The sequence below is a fragment of the Odontomachus brunneus genome, unplaced genomic scaffold (assembly GCF_010583005.1).
Source record: "Odontomachus brunneus isolate Ranch 3 - 2012 unplaced genomic scaffold, Obru_v1 Obru_scaffold_019, whole genome shotgun sequence".
In the NCBI taxonomy this organism is placed as follows: domain Eukaryota; kingdom Metazoa; phylum Arthropoda; class Insecta; order Hymenoptera; family Formicidae; genus Odontomachus; species Odontomachus brunneus.
In genome coordinates this window covers 1,855,109-1,876,417 of record NW_022639469.1, presented here as the reverse complement: position 1 = coordinate 1,876,417, position 21,309 = coordinate 1,855,109, and the positions used below count along the sequence as shown (strand labels likewise).

At 44.8% G+C, this 21,309-nt stretch overlaps 3 protein-coding genes across 10 annotated transcripts in view; 1 reads left to right on the top strand and 2 right to left on the bottom strand.

The window, feature by feature from the left end:
* LOC116841978 (long-chain-fatty-acid--CoA ligase 1) overlaps positions 1–2,799 on the bottom strand; it is a 26,111-nt gene extending 23,312 nt beyond the window's left edge. Inside the window, exons 1-2 of one of the 2 annotated variants that reach the window (XM_032810585.1) lie at positions 2,406–2,799; positions 1,534–1,682 (exon numbers count right to left, since the gene is read on the bottom strand). In XM_032810585.1, the coding sequence (XP_032666476.1) occupies positions 1,534–1,682; position 2,406 (150 nt within the window). In that variant the 5' untranslated portion in view covers positions 2,407–2,799. Of the gene's footprint in view, positions 1–1,533; positions 1,683–1,763; positions 2,274–2,405 lie in introns of those variants that run through there. The other variant, XM_032810586.1, reaches the window with a different exon arrangement.
* Positions 2,800–3,104: 305 nt separating this feature from the next.
* LOC116841980 (bone morphogenetic protein 2-like) lies at positions 3,105–5,272 on the top strand. The gene has a single exon (XM_032810589.1). It carries the CDS (start codon positions 3,977–3,979, stop codon positions 5,012–5,014), a length of 1,038 nt encoding a protein of 345 aa, XP_032666480.1. The 5' UTR covers positions 3,105–3,976; the 3' UTR covers positions 5,015–5,272.
* Positions 5,273–5,526: 254 nt separating this feature from the next.
* On the bottom strand, positions 5,527–17,631 carry LOC116841977 (microsomal triglyceride transfer protein). Of its 7 annotated transcripts, none has more exons than XM_032810581.1 (6): positions 17,259–17,631; positions 14,488–14,643; positions 12,277–12,300; positions 11,081–11,274; positions 8,866–9,522; positions 5,527–8,236 (listed from the first exon to the last, which is right to left on the bottom strand). In XM_032810581.1, the coding sequence occupies exons 2-6, from the start codon at positions 14,561–14,563 to the stop codon at positions 6,494–6,496; spliced, it is 2,694 nt and encodes an 897-aa protein (XP_032666472.1). In that variant the 5' UTR covers positions 14,564–14,643; positions 17,259–17,631; the 3' UTR covers positions 5,527–6,493. The 7 variants fall into 7 exon arrangements, with proteins under 7 accessions (XP_032666472.1, XP_032666469.1, XP_032666473.1 ...); XM_032810578.1 differs by having other exon boundaries at positions 17,263–17,630; XM_032810582.1 differs by lacking the exon at positions 17,259–17,631 and adding an exon at positions 16,327–17,140.
* Positions 17,632–21,309: the final 3,678 nt, after the last annotated feature.

The following is a 21,309-nucleotide window of genomic DNA, read 5'->3' as shown; positions in this document are numbered from 1 at the left end:
AGAGAGAGAGAGAGAGAGAGAGAGAGAGAGAGAGAGAGAGAGAGAGAGAGAGAGATTTACATATATTAATATTAATATAAATAAATATACATATTTAACCTTTGGAGGGCTAGAAGCCGATATATCGGCGCAATGGCGGTGTCAGCTTTTTCCCCATTCAATCCAATGATATTGACAAAAAAGTTTAAGCTCTTAAATAAAAAAGTCGATAAAAAAATAGCCGGTCCTTAGAAGGTTAAAAATTATTCAACATGCAAACCGAATAAAAATCGCGCGATACTTAGCATTTAAAATAGTCGACCCATAACAATACTGTTAAAAAGTTAGTGGTTAATACAGTACAAAGAAGTTCGACAAATATGTTCTAAATATGACTTGTGACATATACACACACATACACACAGTTGTGATGGATTATATCGCAAGAGAATATCAAGCAAATTCTCATAATATTAAAAAATCCACAAAGAAGTAATCGTTTTTCATGTTTTAGCGTCTAATACTTTTGGACGGGACTGTTCTGTTAGAGACATGTTTGTAAATATACTCATATATATTGATAAGCGCACACATACAAATGTATGTTACGAGAGAGATAAACGTGATATCGTATCTTTTCATACTTTTAGATATTTTTTGTATTGTTGTACCAACGTTTAGGCTATAAATATTCATGGTTATTTACATAACATGGTCACTATCTTGAAAACACATGGTACTATCTTGAAAAAGATGTCTAACCAATGGACACAAGGAGAAATACAGTGCAAACAACATTGCCACGTACATTACCACGTCTTCACAGATTAGTTGTAATACTTCAGACGTTAAAAGGAATTACGTGTTTTACATATCAATTTCTCGAGAACTGAACGGTCAATAAATGATCTCGTAATTTTATGATATTTCTAAAGAACGATTTTATCATCTTCTAGTTTTTCATTAAAACTGTAAAAACAGTTTGACCGCTATAATTGAAAATGCGATGTTGGAAGTCGTTCTCGTATTTGCGATAAGTATAAAAATAATGCGAACTTTGACTTCAGTTATCCCCGCCAATCCTTTCCTAACTGTGCGCGTGTGCAGATCGTGTTTCCAACTGACACGTTGGCAAAATTGAAAACTGCAAGTTTAAAATTTATTACTGAAAACATGAGTTTACGGGCCAGCTATCTTAAGAGAGATCTGTTTTCCAGATTGTCTAAAATTTGTCGGATTGTCGCGATACACTTACACTAAGCATGTCGTGTACGCCTCAACGCTCATTTAATTTTTGGGTTTCCGACGACCTTCAAAAGTCCAAAACAAACGCGAGATTGCAAAAGCAGTTCAAGTTACGATGTTATGTACGATGCTTGTTATTTGTAAACTATTAAAGCATCTGTTATCACGGCACGCCGTCCGCACGCAAACGTTGTCATGCGTGAAATATCACGTGGCGACTTGAATATCCGTCCGACATTGTCCGCAACCGGTGTGTAATCTTAGGAGAGAGACATGGCTCTCAGATGAGGAAGGTCAGTATTCGCTTACCGGCAAGACAAGTGCCTGAGCGTCGAGTGGAAACAGCGGTCTCTCAGCTGTCGGTCTGGAAGCCCAATAAGCCGCAACCCCGGTGACGACGAGAGCACCGGCCGCGCCGCCCAAATACGGTAGGTAGTCCTCGAATTGAGACTGTAACACTTTGTTTAAGATCGTTTGAACCGTTCGAGAGAGACTGCCAGGCTTACATAACGCTACGCGCCGACGCTGAACGACGTTACCTTCATGACTGTTTGCAGAAACGTGCGCTATTCTCGCAAGTCGACCGACGACTTGGACGGTCGTCTGGCTGAATGACGGTCGATCGGTGTTGCCCGGCGAGACGGAGTTGCTCGTCACATCGGTATGACGATAAGCCGATAACGAGGTACGCACTTTAACGCGACTAAATATCGCGTCGAACTCAAGTGCCAAGTGTTTGGAATATAAACTCGTGACGTGATCGTTGCATCGAGCGACGATTTCGACTTACGGACTCGTTATCGTGCGAATTGCGGTTGTCGGCTACGGAGGACACGATCACGCGATTATTAGACGGAATCGTCGGAACAAGCAGCGAGCGACGTCTGTCTGTTGTACACTTGGCGATAACACGTTGCTAATATAATCTCGAACGAGGAAGAGAGCGGGAGAACGAGAGCGCACGCGGAAGGGAAAGAGACCGCGAATAGCAGGGAACAAAGTGGCAGAAAAGCGAGCCAACGTGTGAGCGTGCGATGTCAGCACGCGGCCAGAGGCCGTACGAGGCGCCTGTCTCTCGCATTCCCGCCTCGCATTCGTGCTCGCCGAGCTCCTCGAGCCCGTCGAGGTGGAGAGAGAGAGAGAGAGAGAGAGAGAAAGAGAGCGGCGTGTAACATACTCACTGGTGCACAGCAGAGACGGTAAGGCGACGAGAACGATAGTAGTACGACAATGTGCGCCCGCTGCGGTCCTGTTCCGGTCGGTCTTGCGTCGAGAGAAACGCCAGCGTGTCCCGAGTGAGGTCTCCCGAGAAGGGTCTGCTTCGAGGGGAATTCACCGACGAATTCGAGGAACGGCGCGCGGAGGATGGCACCAGAATGGTCGACTTGGGCCAGAGATGGGCTCAGGTCAGGGCCACGGCATGACACTGCCTTTCTTCGCCAAAATCGCGCGCCACGCTCTTGGGCTCACGTACGTTGCGGACCCTCAGTGGCGTATACTCGGCGGCGCCATGACGTCACCCCGCCGCCGCGGCGAATCGATGCCGGGCGGCCCAGCGGGTGCTGCGACGACCCTTCGCCAGCGCGGCAGCCACCCCATGGCGGCGATTACTTCCCCCGTGGGGCTCTACGCAGGCGCGCTCGTCGCCGCGCCCTGAGCGCCACTCGTCAAAATGTGGAACATGTTCTTTCTTCTCTCTCTCCCTCCCTCTCTCTCTCTCTCTCTTTCTCTCTCTCTCTCTTTCTCTCTCTTTCTACTCCGGCTATCATAGCGATGTTATCAATATATGAGCTATTTCGAATAAAGTTCTGGAGAAAAGTGACAGTAATTTTGGAAATGTATGATTTTCCTTTCACGACGATCTGATATAGTTCTCATTGTCATTATCATTTCTTTTTCTAATCTTTTCAAACAGCGATAACTCGAAAATTTCCACTCCAAATTGTATTATTCCTTTTCCCAAAGATTATCAGCTACTACGGCTTAGATAATGAATACCATTTTTTCGTTAGATCAGGTTAGGTTGGTCCTAGTTTGTTTGTCCAAGCAATTCTACTGATATTCAGTGTTTTGTTATCTAACTAGCAACGATTATTCATGCTACACGAATTCGTGACGCGTGTGAAGCAATTGTTGATTTACCCAGGTAAACCGTCGTCGTCAAAGCGACGTTCCTACGATAATCGGAGAGATACCGGCGAGTGTCGTTAACGCAGTAGCGAGGCGCTGCAGCTGGCCGGGTAAATGAGTACGCAGAACGCTCGGTCGAGTGGTAGTCTGCGGTTGATAAGAGGATTCCAGGCGGTAAGTTCGAAAGCTTCCATTGGCGGCTATTTGGAGAGCGGTCTCCTTCAAGCGAAGCGCATTCACCTCCGAAGGATCCCCGACGTTTGGCAGTCCGGAGTGGAGCGGCATCGACAACGTTCGATCCACTCCAATCCCGAGAATATGCTTCTGCGTCCGCACTCGAAGAACAGAGGCGAATTGATCGAAGGAAGAAGTTACGCGGCGAAAATCCGCACGCGGTCTGTTGCCTTTTACCTCGCGGATAAATATCCTGGGACAGGTTACATAATCATCATTAAATAACGAAACGTTTAATTTCGAGCAACAATTAAAGTCAAGCTAATTAAAGTCAAGCTAATTGTCGGTCGTGCCAAGTGAACATCGATAAGCTACTCTACGTTCCGCGAGTGCCGCGAATTTCGTTCAGATCGGCTCGGGATCCGTGGATCCTGTCAACGGATTCACCATGCGAACTTCGGGCTATTGGCTATTACTGTTCATGAGCATATTCTGCGTGTATTACTTGTGGAAGACCGGTTCAATCAGCCGCTGGAGCTCCAGCATGCGTGCCAAGGCGTTGATCCACTTCGATCTGTCGATCCCGTCATCGTCGTCATCGTCATTGTCATCGTCGTCGCCGCGCCGACGACAACACCGCAACACCCTGTCGAAATACATGCTGCAGGTGTATTACCGGCGCCCAGACACGGACATCATCAAGGCGATTCAACCGGCGTACATCTCCGGCCCGCTGAGCGACAGCGGCAGGATCGTGAAGTTCACCATTCCGTCGGTCAACAGCGATCAGAGCCTCGAGACCGCGGAGCTGCTGGGGGTAGCCGGCGCGTTAATCCGAGTGCGCTCGTTCGACGCGATGACGAGAAACATTAACGCGCCGGAGATCCTGGAGTCGCGAAAGGACGACGCTTGGCGCGCTTTTAACGTCACATCCGCCGTCACCAGAAGGAGCAGCGACACCGTCCAGTTCTACGTGTACGGCAGGTTCACCTACCGTCCTTACATCGACGGCCCGATCCTGCTGTTGAACTACAGCAAGACCGGCCAAGCTCATCGCCAGCGGCGATCCGTGCGAGTGGAGAAGCGGGATCAAGAGGACGAGCGGCGGCCGAAGGGCAGCCTCCCCCGCAGACGACGTCGGGACTCCTGCCGTCGGCATCCTCTCTACGTGGACTTCGCGCTGATCGCCTACGACCGCTGGGTGGTTGCGCCGTCGGGCTATGAGGCTTACCAGTGCACCGGCAAATGCTTCCTCCCGTTCGCCGATCACCTCAGCCCCACTCAGCACGCGATCGTGCAGACTCTGATGCACGGAGCTCTTCAGCACCAAGCCAACGGGGACTTGGACAGCAACAAGGTCGTCGGCCGAGCCTGCTGCGTGCCGACCCGACTGGCGCCTACGAGTTTGCTTTATATGAACGATGATGCAGTGATTTATGAGTATGACTACGAGGACATGGTCGTTGACGAGTGCGGTTGCCGTTAGAGTACTTTAGATATTATGTCGAGTGAAATCTCGCTCAAAGCGCGTGAAGAACGGCCAGTAGTTTCGCTACTGATTGTCGGGGTGATAGTAAGAACACTGAAATTGTTCGAAATCGCAAGAACGTCACTCTTTCACTCAAATTCAGGATAGATCTTTACTTCATATAAGCGAACGTTTCATTCGATTAAAATAGGTAAATTTCTGTTAACGGTGAACCACATCAAGTTCACTGCTCAATTTCAATTCATTCCGATGATTCAGAGCGGTGAATTCTATGTGAGTGAAACATCACTCGAGAATTCGAGAAATTCAATGATTACTCCACTTTTCGAACGAAATTTCACTCTGAGAAATTTGGGAGGGTAGATAAGAGGTAACACGTCATGTCCAACGAATGCCAGAACATAGAATTTACATCTTCTTATCGTGATTTACTTTCTTCTTATCGTGATGAAATCACGCTTGGCATGTTGACGTCGCGATCATACGTGGAGGTGTGAGAGAAACTTACGTTAGATTTAAAATAGAAAATATTAATACACCTGGATATCGATACAACGTGTCGCGTAGGACACGATAGGGAGAACATTCTTCTTTTCATAATTGAGATGCGAAGTATTATTAATTAAATCATCATCGAGTTGTCGCAGAAAGTCGAATTCATAGCAGCGTGGAGTTTTAGTTGATTGAAATAATCGACGAATCGATTATCAAAATTAACCAATCGTCATATGTGCAATCGCGAATAATTTTATCGATTGCTAAAATTAACTATTGATCAATGAATTAAGCCAAAGTTTGATTAATTCTTCACTAATCGATTCAATTGCTCAATCACATACATGACGTTTATTAATTCTGATTATTGATTCCATAATTACTTTAGTCGACTACACTTTCGATCGATTAATGTCCAACACTGGTTTGTAATAATCAAAGTCAAAAACGATCTCTCGCCAAGAGAAATCACGAGAAAAACGTTAAAAGAAATATTGTCACAAATGTTTAAGATTCCCTCCCCCCATCTACCGAGTCTATTAAAATTAATTGTCCAAGTTTATTCCAGCCGATGATGTCTCACATCAAACGAACAAAAATCGAAGATAAAGTTTCTTAGTTGTAACGCACGTTAAATCGTACATTACGGTGACCTGTGAGGCCTCTGCTTAACCCAGAAAAGAATTAGATAAGAACATTCCCCGGAATGTTAACTAACTCCTTCACGAATGTACCCGAGCGAAGTTCACTGTAGCAAGATCCAAGTGTATCCTCAGATATTGTTTTATACATCTGCATAACACAAACACAAACGTTGTCGCATCATCATGCTCGTCCTTGCACTCTCGAGGGTCCGCGATAGTGCGCGCGTAAAAAAAAAAGAAAATAAAACAAACGACGGAAAAAATAAAGTCTCGACCACAATGACCGTCCTATCGACAGAAAGAGTCATCACTGGGATACGCGCCCTTACGGCGCGCGTTAACTGAACGTCTTCGCGCACATTTCGTTGTTCTTCCGGTTGAGCAGGTAAGATCTGCCGGGCGAGTGGCTCCTCAACCGACGCGTTTTCCTTAGCCGGTGCCGGCTGCCAGGTATTCGCTCGATTTTGTACACCTGGTGCTTCACGGTGTTCGCCGGCTGGCTGAGTCGCATGCACAGAGCCACTTGGCTGTAGAAGTCCACGTCAGTGGACAGTTCGAGTTTCGGCTCCATCGTTACGGAGAACTCCGCCTTGCTCTGGACGAAGCTGGAGCGCACCCTGCTGCCGCCGTGGACCATCACACCCGCGCCCATCTCCACCAGGGAGTGCGCGTTCCTCGACCACAGACTCAGCTGGATCTGGCCGGCCAAGTCGAAGCTCACGGCACCCTCCACGTCGATCTCGGCGACGAAACCGGACGCTAATGGCACGTGCTCGCTGTAGCTGTACAACGAGCTGAGAACTTGAAAGGCGGGAGTCCTCTCGGACGCCGTTCCCGACCACACGTGGCTCATCAGTTCGCCCTGGCCCGAGAAGAAGACGAACGGACGCACGCCGACGCCCAATATGTCTATCTCCATCCCGGCGGTGGCCACCTCGTCGTCCACCTCTGCTCCCTCTTCTTGACTCGAGACAAAACTGCCGAGACCACCGGCGAACAGCCCTAATGAGAACATCGCTTGTTCGTGCCTGTTGGTCTCCAGCACGACGTCCACGATCCCGCGCTTCAACAGGCCGGAGTTCACCTCCTGCACGGTCAGCAGGGAGCCGTTGCTGTCGGGCGAGCGCAGGAAGCTTCTGGTGAAGGCAGTACTGAGGCCTCTCTGCGCCCGCGTGTGATAATTATTCACTCTCACACCGCTATTTACATATATGTTCTTCAGATAGCCGGCGAATCGCTCGTTCTTCTCGGCGATTTGCGTCATTCGTTGACTCAGATATTTGTACACCTCGTACGCCGGGTCCCTCCCGCCCAGGTAATGCACGAGGTCGCGTAGGACCTCCTCGGAGGGTTCGCTCTCGAGGATAATGTCCAACGCGAGTGTTCGCGCGCTGCTGTCCCTCCGCGGGCCCCCGATCTGGTAAAACATTCTCAGAGCGGCGTTCTTCAGCTCATCACTTACGCTTTGTCGAGGGAGAGCCGCCAAAGCGCGCCACGCGGCGACGCTGATCGCGCGATTGTCGCTAAACGCGTACTCAAGTAACGTGGGAGTCGCGTCCGGGCTCTTCAGGTTGCGCAACGCCCGCAGAAATTTCAGCTTGCACTCGTCGCCGGTGCACACACTCAGGCCGAGTTCCAGGCTGACTCTCGCCTTCTCGATCGCCGAGACCGAGCCGTGGTGTCGCATCATCGCGCCAGCCGCGAGCGCGTACGTCTCGGACACGTGGTCGTTTTGCATCGTCTCCTCGGAGCGCTTCAGCACGTCGTTGGCGACGTCGATGTGCGGCGTTGGTGACAAAGACAAGGCCCACAGGTACCTCTCGGTCTCGTCGCCGGTCTCATCCTGCCGTAGGATCTTCATGGCCGCCTTGTGAGCGGCCGTTGTCGAGGCGGAACCGTAAATGTCCAACAATTGCATCCTGGTTTGTCGGTAGCGTGGTGTCTTCAGGATCTTGTGCAGCTCCTCGGGCGAGGCGTTCTTGACTAGAGGTAAAAGCTTGAGGAAAGCCGACGCGGACTTCGCCGTGCCGAGCGCGCCGGCACTCAACGCTTGCTGGTGTTTCTCAATCGTTTGGTCGATCTGCAATATGTTGTTGATTTCTCAGTCAAGCGAGAGTGTGTAAACGTACCCGACAAAGTATTTTTACCAAAAATATCGACGCCATCTTATAAAACTTTCCTTCAAGTTAAGTGAGAATATTCATGAAAATGAAATAAAGTGAAAGAATAAAATAAAATGAAAAAAAATGAAATAAAGCGAGAAATCGCGACAATATTTACAAAAAATCCCGAAGAAAACCCGAAGCTTGTTTTATGAAATCAACTTTAATCAAATGTCAGTTGAACGTAATATTACAATAAAATATCTCGTGTAGGATAGAGAATCAATGGAAATTAATATATTAAATAGGAACAGACTAATATATCTATCAATCATTTACGTTGGAAATTTCAGAGATGTCATTGAAACTTTTAGATATTGCGCCTATAGAAAAAATCAATTTAAATCAATATACTAAATACAAACAGACTGATCTATCAGTCATTTACGTTGAAAGTTTCAGGGGTGTAATTGAAACTTTTCGAGTTTCTCTTACGTCTGTATGTCAGAGCGACAACGTCAGAAAATATACTCACGCTCTTTCTATCTACCGTCTGATATGGTACAAAACAAGATAGGCATAAATGTTAAGCTACAGAAATTCCTACCGTAGGGCACCCGGCATCGGGACACGTAACGGGCTCCAGTTGGAGATCGATATCTGTCTCCCTGTATCCCGGCTGAAGGAGCGCTATAGCGTGCTTCACGGCGTCCGCTTGGACCGGGTTCACGCTGAGAAGCTGCGGCAGCTGCTCCAGCGTCCTCTCCGACAGCACGGTCGTGCCGACATCCGACTTGGATGTCAAGGTCATCCTGTGCGCCTCATGCTCGACCACGCGCTCGGGCAGCAGCGAGTGCGTCAACATGTACGTGGCGTTGCGAGTGCTCGCGAAGCTCACGCCGAACACCGGATTTGGGTGCATCTTGCGTCGCGGCAAGCTGCTCTGCACGCAGCCGGTCTTCTGCTTCTGGATGGACTGCGGCCCCAAGGACACATAGGTGACGTTGCAGAGGCCGGACGCGTCCCGCTGCCGGATCTGCTCGTCGTCGAGCGTGCGGTACTGGAAGAGACTGGCCAAGCCGCGCTTCAGGTTCGCGGAAGACACGCTCTCAGCCGCGTCCATGTACACGGCTTGGATGTCCCCGTGCCGCCAGACCACGAGGAACGGCTTCTCGGCGCTCTCGTCTACCTTGGACGAGTGCTCGACGAAGCCCTCCGGCTCTGGAGCACGGCGAGATTTGATCCACAGCTGCGGTGATGATAGCTGCAAGAACGTCTGCGCGTTAGAACTCGCCAGTTTTTGCGTTTGTTTTTAACACATGTATGATTGATGAACGTTATCGTTGGTTTCCCTTCTTAATGTCTTGAAGCGAGACCAATTAACGCGAAGCTCGTTACTAATATAGACACTACTCGAGTCTCTTTCTTTCAAGGAATGGACGAAAATTTGAAAAATTTTTTATCACTCTAGATAAGGGATTATCGTCGCCATATGTTGATTCTTTTCTTAGTATATTGAAATGTATAAGACTAGTTAACACGAAGTTAATAGTTTATTAACTGGCTCTACTTGTGAGAGCCTCTGTCTTCCGGAAGATGTGACATTCGAGAGATTTCTTATCGCTGTCGGATATAGGGTTATTATCATCATACATTGGTTTCATTTTTAATATATCGAAGTAAGATTAGTTTATCGACGGGCTCTGCTTGCCATTTTCTCCGAAGGATATGCAATCCGAGAGATTTTTTTATCGCTCTCGGATACGGGGTTATCACCGCTATGCGGATCCAGTACGACCTGCCTTTTCGTATCAATGCGCTTGCTCAACCGTATTTTCGGGTTTTCGTCTACGTTTTAGCTTTTCTATTTCTAGCGTAGACAGTTTTTTATAGCAAACATGTTGTTTAATATAACAAATCACGAATCTACTGTTTGCACTGTGTCTTTGATACGAACTGCTCGCATAGAATCGTGAGATTATTCGAGCAAGAGAGACTTTAAAAACTTTATGCCTATATAGAACGTAGATATGCTACGCTGCGATAAACTTCACGAGAGAGATAAACGTAATGAATTATATGAAGTCGCGAAGACATATTTATAAATTTGTCAAGCGAGACAATTATTACATTATAAGCGTAAGACAATTAAGTATTACATTATAAGCGTGAACGCAAAAATAAATTTTACACATCATAATCCCTCTCAAGTGTAAATTCACACGCGATCATAAATCTTTTTATCGACTAGTACAAGGTAGCTCTTTGCATAATAGCGGTGTCGTGCGTAATCTTAATTAGGCAAATATCTTATGTTTGCATATTCATATATTTTATGCAAAAATTCTTAAAATATACAGCGAAGCAGTCACATAAAAAACAAAACCTCATATAAAAGACAATGATATCAAGTAAAAGTTATTGTTTTAAAATTGAACAATTGGATAAACACGTGCAAACAATACATTCAATGTTCAATCCTGACTTAACTGATACTTTGGTAATTATTCAAGTTAAGGGGCACATTTTCGATGACCTTGATCACCTTCACATATGTCATTAGGGACATGACTCTGAGTGTCTTTCGAAAGGTCTCACTCTTGATGACATACGAAGGCCAAAGTCATCGGAGCCGCTTTTGATGAAAATGATGACCAATAATTAACCCTTTGTCCTTTCTTCTGTAATCAGGGCTGAAATGAATCGAAGAGTGACTCGAACTACGATCAACCGATGAAACCGGCGCAGAATCTAGTCAAGAGACTCGAGAACGTTCAGGACGTCTCAATCGCAGCTGATAACGTCGAATCTCACAGTCATACCTTGAACTTGAGCAGGAAGACATCAGGATCGCCAGGATCCCGCCACGCAGCGGTGACGTCCAGCTCGCCAGTCAGCCTGAAGCCGACGTCGCCTCCGGATTTCGGCGGTATCGCTTCCCTGAAGAGAAGCGTGGTCGTCAGTCTATACCTGTGTCCGCTTCCTGCCTCCCAGCCTCTGATGGCACCGGCCACCGCTGCAAGCATCACGCATAACATCCAGTACGCGTTGATCATCGTAGGAAATCGTCGGGAAATTTGTCGAGCAACTATATACATCGGCAGACGGCCGACTAATTACGCGCGAACACGAGCAATAATCGCGTCTACGTGAGTGCGTGAACGCTCGACGTAACCGATCGCGAGTCACGCGTCGACTGACAAGCACTCTCCACGCAGCGAGCGAACAAGATCGTTCCTTCTCGCAGGGGAGGACGACAGACCTGAGACGGGACCCCAACGCAGCGGGAACACGCCGGATACGTGCGTGTGTGCGTGTGAGCGCGTGTTACGCGCCGCAACGGAATACCGTTAACTCACGTGGAGTCCCTGTTACACGACGGAGCGCCGAGGATCCGAGACAAAAACGGACTCTTGCGAGTGAGACCTTTTTTCTTTTCTTCTAGTCAGCTCGATCAAGCCGGTCTTGGTATGTCAAGTGACTTAATTATTTTCAATCAGTTTTTTTCAGAGGTGTCTTTTGCTTTGCGAATTGTACATCTACACTTAGTTGCAAAACGATTTAGATACGATAAAGTTGGTATCTCGCCAAGCTGTCAAAACTGAAAATCATTATCGACAGGCTTGCTCAGTAATTATATTAATTATTATTATTAGTATTATTTATTATCGTTTATTATTGTTAGTTATATTATTACTGCGTATAAACCCGTCGATAATGACTCGCAGTTTTGACGGTTTGTTGAGCTTCCGACTTCATTGTGTCTTATGCAGTCATTTGCATAAAGGTTGCGACACTTCTTACACAAGTTTATACAATACAGTGATATTTACACTTCTGCATATAAATCACATTTGTTCACTCGGCATTTAAAAAGTTGACAGCTTACAAACTTTTATGCAATCTGATCTTTATGCAAATGTCTGCGATGAGATTAATTTTATCATAGTATTGCGATACTCTCCTTCGTGGAATTTTGATAGGACGTGAAGACGGTCGCGCTTCGGCGAATAATTACCTGGTGCCATTTGACAGTAGGAATCTGAAATACAGAAAGACATAAATGCACACTTATTTTAATTAAGAATCGTCGGTGTATCACGAGAACGCGTTAATCAGCGACTCGCACGTTTGCCCATGAGACATGCGTGCCCGAAGCAATCTTCTTCGACGATTAACACGCACTTATGCGAAAACTCGCGTTTAACGCGCGGCGAAATTCCCGCGCGTTGCGCAGAAAGCGCCGCGATTCGATGCGCGCGCGAACGCGGTCGTGTTCCGCGCAAGTGCGAGGCGAGCGTCGCGCGCGATAATAAAAGAGCGCGACATTGCGTGCGTAATTACGAAATATTAAGAGCAGTAGCGTCATCGAATCGTCCGGCTCTAACGAACGTCACTCCCGAATTGTTCGCAGGGTTATGGAAGGATGCAGCCGTAATCGGGAGCGACGCGACGATCGACTGTGAGTCAACTGTTTAAGCAGCGCTAGGTTAGAATTGTCTGTAGGCGGCGTGTAACTTGCGATTTATCGAAAAACAATCAAGGTATGTGTCTGCTCGGTATCATTTGTATTTTTTGCATGCTAGAGAAATTTTTTGCATGCTCAAGTCAGAATTAGAACACTGTCCGCTATTTGTAAGGAGGAATGAGTGAGTGAGAGAAAAGTTGACGCGTGTCTCGTCATTTCAGTCTTGCACAGCTTCTCTCTCTTACTTCTCTCTATTACTTTAGATTAAATTATCTAGAGTTTCTCTCTCACTTCCATTCACGTTCTCCTTCCTAACACGGCGGGCAAGATACAGGATAATCAGGAATCATCATACTGTATCTTAACTCTGACTGAAGGAAGTCTATTATAGTCAATTGCGAACTGCCATCTTGTGCGTGTAGTTTTGTTTACGCTATGTATTTAATTATTTGCCATAATTGACGAATATATCAGCTCGATGAAGTAAATGTTGTGTAACTGCCCAAATAATACGCGCGATGAGAACTTTGCTTAAATTGTAATTGCAATTTAAAGAATACTTGCATAAATAATGCGAATATTCCTGCGCCAACGATCAAGTATACGCTATTCGAGATTGAGAAATTGAGCCTTTCAGATCCTTTGAAGTTAAGAAATCGATTGTTTCGGTATATCGAGGCATCACTGGGTTTCAAAACAATTTAAACAAAAAGGAATATGGCCTGGTACCTTTGTACAGTGTTGGGCATTAATTAATTAAAATCATATTATTCAATTTTTGATAAAATAATCGATAAGTCAATAATCAAAATTAGCCAATCATCACATATAAAATCTCAAATAATTTCAAACTTTGATGTGATTAATTAATAATTAATTTCATCAAACGACTAAATTACACGTGATTACATATCTGACGATTGATTAATTTTTGTTACTGACTAACCAATTATTTTGGTCCGAGAAAATCTTAATCGATTAATATCCAACACTGTCTCACTAGAGCGTAATGTATCCCTTATGGAAAACTCTAAACTGACACTATGAGTTAAGGCTATTATGTCTATCTGTATACAAATACCACGTTACAAGATCCATTTCCACCGGAAACGAATCCTTGCGCACACAGACACGTGTGTTTCCACGTGTCTATTTTTAACTAGATCTATTTTTAACTAGTGATCGTGTAAAAGTCGCGTCTCTCTTTATCGTATTGAAACAGCGTCAACAGTGCATGTAACATGTACGTTTCGCACGTCGTATGCAACGCGATCGTTCCGCGCCTCGCCTTCCCCCTCTCTCTTTCTATCTGTCTATCTATCTATTTCTGTTTCTCTTCCTCTTTCTCTTCCTCTGGCACAGTCCTTGTTGGAATGATCGAGACACTTTGCACAGCCGCGTCTGATTGTTTTGACCTTCGATTTAAATCAGAAACGGAGCGACCATTCCGGTCACGCGGCCAGCCAGCTACGCTCCAAATCACGACGACCGGTTCAACGGAGCGGCGTGCGCTCTTTCAATGGAATCGTCGCGTTACCGTCGGCTCATATGAATGACTCCCGGGTCGGTCGGGTAACGTGACCTCCGTGAGGAACAAGTGGAAACCCGCAGCGGAGCGAAGAGGCTGGAAGGGGCACGGTGTAGCGAGAAGAAGAAGAAGAGGTGGAAGGACGACGATGATGACGACAACAAGAGAGAAAGAAAGAAAGAGAAAGAGAGAGACTAAAGCAGGGGCTCCAACATAACTGGTGGATAACTCACCGAGGAAGGTCAGAAGATAGACGAGGCAGACCGTGAATTTCCTGACCGACCCGCCGTCCCGACTACGACCGGCCATCCTTTCCTCGCTCCTACCGTCGTCCGCGAACTGCACGTCGTAGTCGCGTCAGTCCCGTTCCCGATCGCTCTTCTCTCCCTCTGCGGATAAACACGAATAATTAGACGAGACCGGCTTGCGTTATCGTGGTAGGCTGAGGTCTCCCTTCCCTCCCCTACCGCCAGTTGCCGATGAACCCATTCCCCTACCGGGACTACTAGCGGGTTCTTTTACTCTTCGTTCCCCACGTGACTCTTGGATCAAGGGAAGAGAAGAGGTAGCTAGCAGTATCGGCTGTATGTACTCGACACTGATACCGGACACTCGAATAGGCAGAGGCACTCCGCGTCGTCAACGACTGCTCTTACGGCTCATGTAAATCGCATATATATGTGTGTGTGTGTGTGTGTGTGTGTGTGTGTGTGTGTGTGTGTGTGTCTGTGTGTGTCTGTGTGAGTCACACTGGGCAACCGTGTAACACCGCGATCGCTCGGCAGCACATTTCATAATCGCGGCAGTAATTTTTTCATAACTGTCAGAGAGAGAGACGCGCGACGGAGACACTGAGAAAAGAGAGCTTCTCCACAAGTGCCGGAAACCGGCTAATTTGCCCGATCCGGACTGGCGATTACGCGCGCACTGCACGAGAGAGGTTCGTGTCACCCGCGCGCGCTTTTCTCTGACATGGAGTCGCTTTTCTTTCTCTGAAACACGGTCAAGTTAATAGGTCCCTCTTTTTCTGCTCACCCACGCATTTATCATGGTCAGTCTCGTTTGAGTTGGTGTGTGTTAAATAGAGAACGATCCCAGTGTCGTTTTTTAAGAGAATGTCAGACTTGAAAGCTTTACCAACAAGACATCGACTTTCTTCTACAAAGTTTACATCGTATTGGTTGCATCGCACAAGATTTCGTCTGCTTTTACACGATGAAAGTTCGTATAAAAATAGAACATTGGACAAAAACGATAAAAAACTCCAAAATTGATATTTTAGCTGTCATAGTTAGTGTTAATATTTACCTGATACAAAAATTCTATATCGAATCTCTGTTCCACTCAAAAAAACGTCCAAGAACATTGCTGTATCTTTATAAATTCAGAAGCTTAACGCTTCTGGATACTCGCCGTGGAACTTTGGATTGATGACGTCAGAAACGAGAAAGCATGTCCGATTTTTGCGCGCCATTTCCAAACAAAAAGATATTTGCATGAAAGAACACTTCCGATTGCTTGAGCATACTTGTAAAAATATTCCGAAAACATTATCTCTTTCCTTTAACAGTCAAAAAGTAGCTGTAAAATTGATGTGACATGTAACCTCTTCCTCTGTAATCTACTTTTCCTTGATCTTGCCACGTTTTTTTATGACCATTTATTAACTATCAAAGAAAAGCAGCATTTTACAAGTATACTCAAGCAATCTCAAACGTTCATTAAAAAATGTATGTTTCAAATTCTTTCATAAAAATATCTTTTTACTCGGAAATGGCACGCAGTGCAAGAGTTTTCAGCACGTCATTTCTCGCTTCCGACGTCACAATCCAACATGACCGCGGCGGGTACCCAGAAAAATCTGAAACATATACGACAACTTTGCAGAAATTCTCAGACACATGCATGGTTGAGTTCTCCGCGAAATATGGTCAAACAGAGCAGCTTAGACTCAAATAAACTTTATATAATATGTAGAGCAAAACCACACAATCATTGGTATCCCCTTTAGTCATTGGTATTCTGCAAAAACTTGATTCTTCATGCTCCATCGTTGCAATTACGCTTCTTACCTGTATTCTAAGAGATTTCAAGAGAGATCTTCACAACTGAAACAGTGAGTAGATGCAGCTGATCGCAAGAAAAATCAGGTATTTCTAGAGTGTCAACGACTAAAGGAGATGCCAACAACTGTGTGGTTTACAAGAAATACAAAAGGAGTAGCACGATCGTCTCATTGCTTATCGTGACATTTTAATGTTTGTCTCTACGTTATCGACTTTTTTTTTCATGGTCAAGTTTATAAGTCCATCCTTTTCCGTTTACCCACGCATAGTTAGGTTTGAGTTAGTGTGAGTTAGATAGAGAACGATTCCAGGTTCGCTTTTTAAGAGAATGTCAGATTTGAAAACTTTACCAACAAGACATGGACTTTTATCTACAAAGTTTACATCGTATTGGTTGCATTGCATAAGGTTTCGTCTGCTTTTACACGATGAAATATAAAAATAGAACTTTGAACGAAAACAATAAAAAACTCCAAAATTGATATTTTAGCTGTCACAGTTAGTGTTAATATTTTTTTAGCATCCTCTTAAATAGTGCAGATTTTTACTCAGTTTTATCGGTGTAAACAAGAGAGAGGGAAGTATTTGAGTGAATTTAATTCCGATCGGTCTTAACTGTTGAACTATCGAAAGTGGGTTTACTTTTCCGAAATGATACAAAATGAAATTTCAAAATTTAATTGGATACAACAAATTTCGTTCAATTTCTAGTACAGGACACGTATTAGGGAACTTTTCGGAATCGACTTCGATCGGACTAATCCCGTTATTCCGCAGATTTTTATTGTCTTTTCTAAGGAAAACAGTATTTATTCCGGCCGGAATCGATTCCGAAATGTTTCATAATACGTGCCTGGGAAAGTTCATTTTGCGTCGATGCGGGATCCGTAAGAGAGTAGCAATGCGTCGATAAGGTGGAGGCAACTACACAAACGTACTCACACACGCACGACAGCAGTAGGTGTAGATCCGTTTTTCGGCCGTATCAACTGTTCGATGATACAGTTAGGTGGTATTTTCCCAGTTTAGCGAGCACTGAAAACGGGTCGAGAAAATTCTGATCCGCCGAGCGCGCTTCCCTCGATAGCGAAGGGAGTCACTAGACCAGAAGTCGAATCGCTCGACAAAATGGCACGCACGCGAACGAGATAACACGTGTCGTAGATTTGCGAGGAGACCGTTCGTCTGTCCGTCCGTCCGTCCGTTTCTCCGTTCTTCCGTTGGTTCGTCCGTGAGGCCAGTCACAACTACGTCAAACGGGACCACCTCCAAAGCAAACAGTAGAACGCCCCTAAAAGCATCCTTATCAATTAGCCTGACCTATGAACTCGGGATAACGCCGACCGACACTGTCATTCAGCTGATCTCTCCTCCGTTCGTGAATTCGCATTCGCGCAATTCGATATCACCGGCTGCGTAATATCAATTATCTCTGAGCCTGATCGCCGTCCTCGTTCAGTTTCCGTCCGTTTACGGAATCGATGACCTTAGAACGAAAAAAGATGACGAGCACGCCGCGATAAACTTCGCAATTGAACGTGGTTTTGACGTCATATTTATTTAACTTTACAGTATCATATTTATTTTCTTCTTACAGCTATTCCGGTGTTATTTATAATTTTATTATCGAAGTTATTGCGGACTCACTTACGGGTATTGATTTTCGGAACTTCGGTCTTCTCGCGTTTTCAATAAGCGTTCTTGTCTTATCCGGATGTTATTGATCACAAATATGCCGCATGCTTCGAGTTTTGAAAAAAAGCAAGGATCTCCGGTTTATCCGGTTTGAAACGATCAGGCATTCGACGCCTGCGTCGATATACAGAGCGTCTACTTTATCGCGTTCTTGTCGAGATGGCGCAGCGATCCAGTTCCTGAAGGAATGCCTGGCACACTGTTTCTGCAAAAAGAGCTTCTCTCAGACATTCCTGATAATATACGGTCTAAAATTAGTTCAGTTTATTGCGCGACGAATTTCGCGAGGTTGAATTCCCATTTTGAACTGAAGACAATTCATACACACGGAAGATGACGCTAACTGGCGTCGGAGTTGCGAGTCATCGTCGCGAATCGATAAAGTAACGTTTGTCGGCAACCAAAAGTGTCTACGTGACAATTTCATTTATGTTAATTTTATATTTTTCAACCGTATTCACATCATTCAAATCACCAGCAACGTATCCGGCACTGTCCAAGATTTGCCAACGAAGTAGGTAACTCTTTGGCGAATAATTAATTCGAAACCTAAATTTTTCTCTCGCTAATTCCAAAGAAACTTTTGCCAAATTGTTATGTGCGGAGAAAACTTCGCTTACTTGAAAACGCGAGAATTTTACCCGAAGCCACAAATTGTCGGAAAACTCGCGTAACATTATTTAGTGATTTTCGGCCGGAGCGAAAGCTTGCAGAAACGGTTACCGACGCAAACTCGATAGAGAGCTTATTAACGAAATAACTTTTAAGCAGCAGTATGCAAAATTCACCATCTAAAATCTGGGCCACGTAAGATACGGCTTCTTGAAGCGCCTCCATTGTAACGATCGTTTGCAGACCGACCGAGCGCGATTAAGAATTAAAACTGCGCCAGTTCTAGATTTCACTCAGTCATTGTAATTTTGTCGTAAACAATTTTCCGAGCCCTACGCGCACGCCATTAACCCATTTATTATTACATGCTATTATTCGCGCATAAATAAATAAATCGACTAATTAGATACTGAAATATACATACGTGCGCCAAGAGAGGTAATATTGATAGCGTCAGATAATCAGATCCCTCCTCCTGCTCTTCCTCCTCCGCGTGCCATGTTTCTAGAGCCGACAAATGAGATCCTCCAAGAACGTCAGAATACAGAGTGAAAACGTAAAAAAGTGACAAAAGAACGTCGTGATGAAATCCCGCGCGACATTCTCCGCGCGTTTATACAGGTCGCTTCAGGAGGAAACATCGATGCGCCGCAGCGGCAATAGAATGCATCTCATTATTCCTGATGCATGCATCGAGCTGCGAATTAAGGTCAAAGATGAAGCGTGTTTACGTATGCAAGACTCCGTACAATGTTAATCTCATTGAAGTGGAAATGATAGAGAGAATGAAGTTTCCCTTAATCTTGACTAAAAGTGTTGTAACAAACCTACTTTCTTCTAAAAAAAAAGGTAAAAAACAACAAGTATAACTGCAGCTCTATTAACATGATTGTTTTTTAAATTCATTATGTGTATTTGTTATGTATATATGAATATGTGTATATGAATGTTCATTTGCTCTTGCAAGAGGAAAATGCAAGCTGAAAGAGGGGAAAGTGTTATGCGTTCCTCTACGACCACGGCCACGTCCTCGACCTCTTTTATTATAATTTCTTTGTCCGCGTCTCCATTTTGGCGGTTCTGCAATAAAGATTCAGATACATGTAACATAACGAAAAAACAAAAAAAATATTGCTATTTTTTATTTATTTATATATATAATTTATTTATTTATATATATATTTATTCTTAGCTGATATGATTTTTCTTTTAAAGATGGTTCTTCCTGGCTTGACGATTGTGTTGACGGTTGCATTATTCACAGTTGATGCGACTTCTATCGCGTAATTATTTTTCAGAAAATCGTTATTTCCCGAAGAATTTTTCTTCTTTAATTCTTCTTCCAACACGTTTTTATTCTTTTTACTATCTTCGAATCTTTCGTTTAACGAAAGAGGAAAAGTGTTATTTATTTTGATAAACGTGTATTGAATAACCGCAACTATAACGTGAGATGCGTCTTATTTCCGCATTGCTGCTAAAAATTTCGATAATCTTAAAGCACTAAATGTTATAAATGACCAATTATTGCATAAAATAATATAGGCGGACAAAAAATGTAATCTCATTTTCAGTGGAATCCTCTTACAGATGATAGATAATAAATAGGTCTCTTATAGATGAGGCCTCAGAAGGATTCGGCTAGAACTGAAAAGAAAATATTCCAAAATCCAAAAAAAAAAAACTCCTAGAGATGCCATCTTCTGTAACCTCATATTTAAACGAAAACTTTTGTCGAAGGAGTATTTCTTTCCTAATATTTAGAATATTTTCCTTTTAGCTTTAGAAAAATTCTCTTAACACATCCAGAGTCAAAACTTTAGCTCTATTTTAAACCTGAACATTCATACACACATCTATATATTCTGTATATTCTGAAAGATCTGTGTGTTCTGAAAAAAGCATCTGTGTGTTACACATGGAAATTGAAATCTTAGCGTCTCTAAATGGCAGAAAACACACAAAATGCCACTTGCAGGTTTTAAAGAGGACCTCTCGGCAAAGCTAGTAATGGTAGATTAAACAGAATCAAAAGAGGTCGATATAAGCTTCAGAGTATATCAAAATAAAGACGTTAAATGTAATGAGATCGAAAGTGGGATCAAAATTTCGACCCAGGTATTTATAAGAATATTCCACTGGGGATAAGAATATAATTTTTCGGCTGGATGAACAAGATATAAGATGAGAAGGGAAAACTGAAAATTACATCTCGCGAACTCTGGGCAGCGACTGAGCTGATCGCGTGTAGCAACTCGGATTTCTTTCGCTTTCCGTTATCCCGTGCTCGCCCTCTGCGTATAGGGTCAAAGCACGAATCATTGCGTCGCATCGCCGCTTCACATACGATGCCTCGATCGACCGTGCCTCCTGTGAAACATCCTGTGCGAAGCCGCGGAAGTAGCTGGTTCGGAAGCCGCAACGAACGAACGAACGAACGAACGGGCGAATGAGCGAGCGCGCGAGCGCGCTAAATAATCATAACTCAGAGAGACATTTGTAACGCCAGCCTCTCGCTCGTATTTATCGCTGTTGTTGGACGGTTTGTTGCAGCAATAACGGTAATGGGCCTCCCCCGCCTCTCGCTCGCCCCCCTTCCCCCTCTCTCCTGCCCCGGTCCTCCTTCCTACCCCTGCATCCACGTCCTCTCTCCCTCGTCCGCTCCCCTCCTCCCCCCCCCCC